This window comes from Chironomus tepperi, unplaced genomic scaffold (assembly GCF_022539635.2).
Source record: "Chironomus tepperi strain 1889 unplaced genomic scaffold, CSIRO-AGI_Ctep_v1 contig_307, whole genome shotgun sequence".
Taxonomy (NCBI): Eukaryota; Metazoa; Arthropoda; class Insecta; order Diptera; family Chironomidae; genus Chironomus; species Chironomus tepperi.
In genome coordinates, this window is record NW_027226429.1 from 3,495 (window position 1) to 9,380 (window position 5,886).

The 5,886-nt window shown below is 33.6% G+C and overlaps 1 protein-coding gene and 1 pseudogene across 1 annotated transcript; one reads left to right on the forward strand and one right to left on the reverse strand.

Moving 5' to 3' along the window:
• Positions 1-779: 779 nt before the first annotated feature.
• LOC139092540 (probable ATP-dependent RNA helicase DDX43) lies at positions 780-3,122 on the reverse strand. The gene is given in 4 exon segments (XM_070642965.1): positions 780-991; positions 1,052-1,539; positions 1,541-2,921; positions 2,994-3,122. Coding segments are annotated over 3 exon segments (1,647 nt in total). The 5' UTR covers positions 2,488-2,921; positions 2,994-3,122.
• A 266-nt stretch (positions 3,123-3,388) lies between these two features.
• On the forward strand, positions 3,389-5,623 carry LOC139092541 (splicing factor 3A subunit 1 pseudogene; annotated as a pseudogene).
• The last annotated feature ends 263 nt before the right edge of the window (positions 5,624-5,886 follow it).

Consider the following 5,886-nt stretch of genomic DNA (forward strand, 5'->3'; position numbering starts at 1 on the left):
TAAAATTATGCAAAAATTCCGTCCATGCAGCAGTAAAAGTTTATGTCAGCTGTCCGCACTGTAAAATTATTCTTCAAGAAAAGAACTCGAAAATCTCATTCATAATCAGCATACTGAAGAAGGTCAGAAGAAGCCTTACATGCAGTGTATGCAGCAAGTCGTTTAAGATTGAATTTCACTTTGGTATACTTTGAGCATCTTCTTCATTTCAGTTCCAATCGAGGAATTATCACCGTGAGCAATGCGGATTGGACTTTTTAATCGACAAAGAGATTTGGAGGATTCACTCATTTGAGCACTATGAAGGACCAATTCATTCATGCTTTTGTGGGAAAGTTTAAGAACAGAAGATTACTTCAAATACACTCGACGGTCCACACATCTGATACTAAATTTCAATGTAATTTATGGATGCTACTTTCAAGACACCTGGAGGACGAAGGAAGCATATAGCAAAACATCATAAAACATCAGTAAATGTTGAGAATTTAGTGATAAAGTATGATGATGACGATGCTTAACTGAATTAATTTATTTGAATTTTTCAAAACCGTTAAATTCTAAAATTATCATAAACCTTAATTTAACTTTTTTAAATGACTTTAGTGGAATAACAAAAGAAGCAATAAATAATTTTAAAGCTTTTATTTGTTATGTTTCTGTTAATTCATTTACATTTTTATGGATTAAAATGGTCTAAACCTTAAAATTAATTATTTTTCTTATGTTTTAATCTTTTCAGCAGTGCTTACATTTTAATTTTTTAAGCATCCTTCATATTAAATGGTCTTAGTATCTTGATATCCTTCAAATCCACCACGTCCGCGTCCTCCTTCATTATATTTTCGATTTTCAAATCGTTCAGCCATTTTCTCCAATTCTTCTGGAACTTCTTGATCTGCTTCTTTCAAGATTGTTATTAATTCCTTAGCAACTCCCCAATCTGAACGAGTTAAGAAACTCAAGCTGATTCCAGTACGTCCGGCACGACCTACAAAGTATTAATTTATTATTCTACTGTTCTGTTAAATATTAATTTTAAATAACTTACCAGTTCGGCCAACTCTATGTACATATTCCTCAATATTTCGTGGAAAGTCATAATTAACGACATATGAAATATCTTCAATGTCAATTCCACGACTAGCGACATCAGTAGCAATTAAAATATTAACTTCACCTGATTTAATGTCATCAAGTGCTTGTTCGCGATCTGATTGTTCTCGATTACCATGAATTGATTGACATTGAATGCCTTTTAAGACAAAATCACATGAAAGTGTATCAGCTCGATCCTTTTTACCACAGAATATGATTGCCTTCTCATTTTTTCCGAGTTCATGTTGTGCAAATTGTAAAATACGTTCATTCTTATCATCTTCGTCCATAATTTCAAATTTTGAAGTTACAGTATGTGTTGCAGCAAGATCAAGACTTCCAACTACAACTTGATATGGATTTTTCATGTAAGAAGAAGCAAGTCGACGAACTCCAGTTGGCCATGTTGCAGATGTCATAACAGTCTGTCGATCATCACGTGTCAAGCATTATTTTACGAATTTGTGGCTCAAATCCCATGTCCAACATTCGATCTGCTTCATCCAAAACTAAATATGTAATTGACTCAACATTTATGTACTTTGAGGCAACAAGATCATTCAATCTTCCGGGAGTAGCTATAATAATTTCAACGCCTGACTCGACAACTTCAATTTGCTTACGACGATCATTTCCACCATAAAGGCAAACGGCACGAATTCCTCGATATTGATATTTGGCAACTTCCTTTTCAATCTGAATGGCTAGTTCTCGTGTTGGACATAAAACAAGGACATTTGGACCTCCGCGAGCAGCAATTCCACGTTTATGTGGCTGTCCATCAGTATGAATTAATGCTGGAAGTAAAAATGCTAATGTCTTTCCAGTTCCTGTTTGTGCGATTCCAATACAATCATTTCCTCTTAATAAAATCGGCCACATTTGACTTTGAATTGGTGATGGTTTAGTAAATCCTTGCTTCTGTATTTCATTCATCATATCAGGATACTTTTCGAATGCATATTCAAATTTAGTAACTGGTTTTGGCATTGAATTTTGTGGAATGTCTTGTTCAAAGACTTTAGCGACTGATATATTGTTATTCTCTTCTCGGAATTGTTCAACTTCTTCATCAGTCATTTGTTTGGTCATTGGATGTTCTTCATAAAAATTCTTTTTAAGAAACGGGCATTTTGCCCAGCGTGCTTTACGTGCTGCATCACAATCTTCATTTAATTTTTCCCAGTCAATTACTTGAAATGCCTTTGGTTCCGATGATTCTACAATGTTGTTATTATTATCATCATACGATTGTGTTTTATAACTGTTGAAATTTCCATCCCTTGGTCGCTTATATGAGTTGTATCGTGACTCATAATTATTATTATTATTATCTGAATTTTTGTGGCTCTTATAAGTATTAAGGCTTGGTTGGAAGTTTGCCTTCATTTCAATTTCTGCACTATTCCAATCCGGACATTACTTTTCTTCTGTTGATAGTTATTTCGAGCAGGTGGATTTTGAAAAGTCGAGTTATTATTTCCCCAATCGTCATTATTATCAGTATTGCTGTTATATCTGTTTACTTGTTGTTGCTGATTATTATTGCCATAATTATTATTAAAGCCGCCACGACTTGGTCGGAATTCTCGACTTGAGTATGAGTCACGGTCATTACGAGATTGATCATAATTTCGTCCATATCCACCGCGATTATTGTCGGATCTTTGATTATATCCTGGATTTCTTTCATTGCTGTAAACTCGCGGACGAGATTCATATGAATTTCCTTGCCTTTCATAGGTAAATTTTTGACGAATAGCTTCAGTTACATTCTGAATATCTTGATCATCGCCTTGAAATTCAACTGTACGCATTCCTTCCTAAAGTGTTTAAAACAATTAATGTAGTAACTTTTATTTCAATATTTTTCATATTTCGTATTTTTGTAGTACCTGATCATCTTCCTTAGAAATGAATATTCGTACGGTGATTGTGTTCGTCCTGCATTTGCTTGATAGTGGCTCCACGAACACCTATCAACTTTCCAACATTTCGTCCTTCTATTTTAAGCATCTTTAGTATTTATGAGATCCAGTAAAATCTAGAAGTAATTTAAAGGAAAACGTGAACTCTTAATTTAACTTAAAATTCACATTAATTAACAAGCTTTTGCGTTGAATCAGTAGTTAGTAAGCTTATTAATAGAATGAGACCAAATTGAGCAATTAAAACCTTAATTAAAGCGGTAAATTACTTAAATTTAGGTCAAATCGAACAAATTTACGCTTTTTCAAATTTTTAAATTGTTTGCTTAGTTTCGCGCCCTTTTCGGCCATTTTGAAAAAGTAAACAAATAATAATTAAATTTATAAAACTTTAAAATGCCGGTTATCGCAAGCAGAGATTCTGATCAAATATCATCCGACGGGATTGGACTGATCATTCCCCCACCTGAATTAAGAAGTAAGCTTTCAATTCAGCGTCAATTACTTGATTTTATGTTAATTAATTTGATTCGCAGATATTGTTGATAAAACAGCAAGTTTTGTGGCTCGCAATGGAAAAGTCTTTGAGACGAAGATCCTGGAAAAGGAAGAAAGAAATAAGAAGTTCAATTTCCTTAAATCGGAAGATGTTTATAATAGATATTACTTAAAGAAAATCAAGGATTTTAGTGAGAATAAAAGCTTCTTAACAAGCCAGGAAATCGTTAAAAAGCAGAAGGAAATCCTTAAGAAGCTTACAGCAGAGGAATTCAAGCCTGACAAGCCACCAAAGAAGTTTGAATTTATTGCTGATCCACCTTCATTGTCACCATTGGATCTTAATATTGTGAAACTTACAGCACAGTTTGTTGCAAGAAATGGAAAGCAATTTCTAACTGATCTCATGAATAGAGAACAAAAGAACCCGGAATTTGATTTTCTTCGTCCACAGCATCTCTTGTTTCCATACTTTGCAAGAATGATTGAGCAGTACACAAAAATTTTGATTCCACCAAAAGGAATAATTAAAAGTCTTAAAGCTGAGCTTACAAAAGACGGAATCGAAAATATCCTTAAAGATATCAAATATAGAGCAAAATATATCCAACATGAAGAAAAGCAGGCACAAATTGAACTTGATAAAATTGAAAAGGAACGTGAAGCATATAACATTATCGACTGGCATGACTTTGTAGTTGTTGAGGAAGTAATCTATGAACCTGGCGAAAAAGGAGATTTTCCCAAACCAACAACACCTGAAACTCTTGGATTCCGTCTAATAACTGAATTACGCAATGAAGAAAATGAACTTACTAATGATGTTGAGATGGAAATAGAAGTTGAGGATGAAATTGAGACAAAGAGCGAATCGATTGATGCACAAATATCAGATTTCCTTGAAAAGGATAAAGAGACTCCAATTAATATCAGCGAATTCTCATCGGAAAATGTTACAATTAAAAAGTACGATCCAAAATCTATCAAGAAGGCTTTCGTGGCAACAAATAAAGATGAATATGTAATTTCACCATTAACTGGAGAAAAAATTCTATCATCAAAATTATCTGAGCACATGCGTATTGGTTTACTTGATCCTCGATGGATAGAACAGCGTGATAAGCACTTGGAAAGAACTAAAGAGCAGTCAGTTTATGGATCTGGTGATACTGTAATTGATAACCTAAAGAACCTGGCAGAACGTCGAACTGACATTTTTGGAGAAGGTGATAAAGAGACTATAATTGGCAAGAAAATTGGGGAGGAAGAAAAGAAGGAAAAACCAGTTATTTGGGATGGGCATATGATAAGCGTAGAATCAACAGCACGAGCTATAAATAAGAACCTTCAATTAAATAATACTGCACAACAAAATTCTATCATGACACCAAGTCAGCTCATGCCTCCTCCAAAGTCTGTCATCATGCCAAATCATCCTCGTCCACAAAAATCATTGCATCATAACGAATTCAAAGTTCCTTTACCTCCACCACCCCAAAGACATCCAAATCATCCAATGAACATTCGTAATCGTCAGCCTTTACCTGTTCCACCGCCCTTAATGATGATACCTCCTATGAATCATCAACCACGTTATCCAGTCCCTCCTGTTCCATTTTTTGGTAAGTATTAGTCCTTTACTATACTAATTCGTGTTTCTAAATTCTATAAATTTTGTATTTTAAGGAGCACCTTTACCGCCGTTACATCCTATGAATATGATGTGTGATCCATCAATGAATACTCTTGAAGATGAACATCAAGCTAAAAAAGCATGTCCTGAGAACAGATTGATTCCTGAAGAAGAATTCATCAAAATGAACAAAAGTCCAATAAATATTCAAGTTCAAGTTCCAACTGTCGAAAAATCAGAATGGAAATTAAATGGACAAAAGTTGTCGATTGATATCAATTTGACAGACACAATTGCATCACTCAAGTTGAAAATTCAGGAACAGATTGAAATGCCGCCGACTAAGCAAAAAATTTCATTTAATGGAACATTCTTGAAAGACAATTTTACTGTGGCTTATTATAATATTTCAACTAATTCATCAGTTAATCTACAAGTTAAGGAACGCGGAGGAAGAAAGAAATAATTTTTATTTAGTCTGAAAAGATTCGAGATAATGAATAAATAAAATAAGAAGTCATGAATTAGGCTTTTATCTAACAATTTTATTAAAGTAGTAAAACTTAAGGCGTTTTAAAATATTTTTCAAAAATTTGAATTTCCATTGGAAGATCCCAACGAAGTCCTTTAAGTTGACTATAATTATTGAGATATTCAAAGATTGATAAGTTTGTAGGATCAATATTTTTTGTGAATATTTCATTTAATTTAAGTCGATCATGGCTGAAT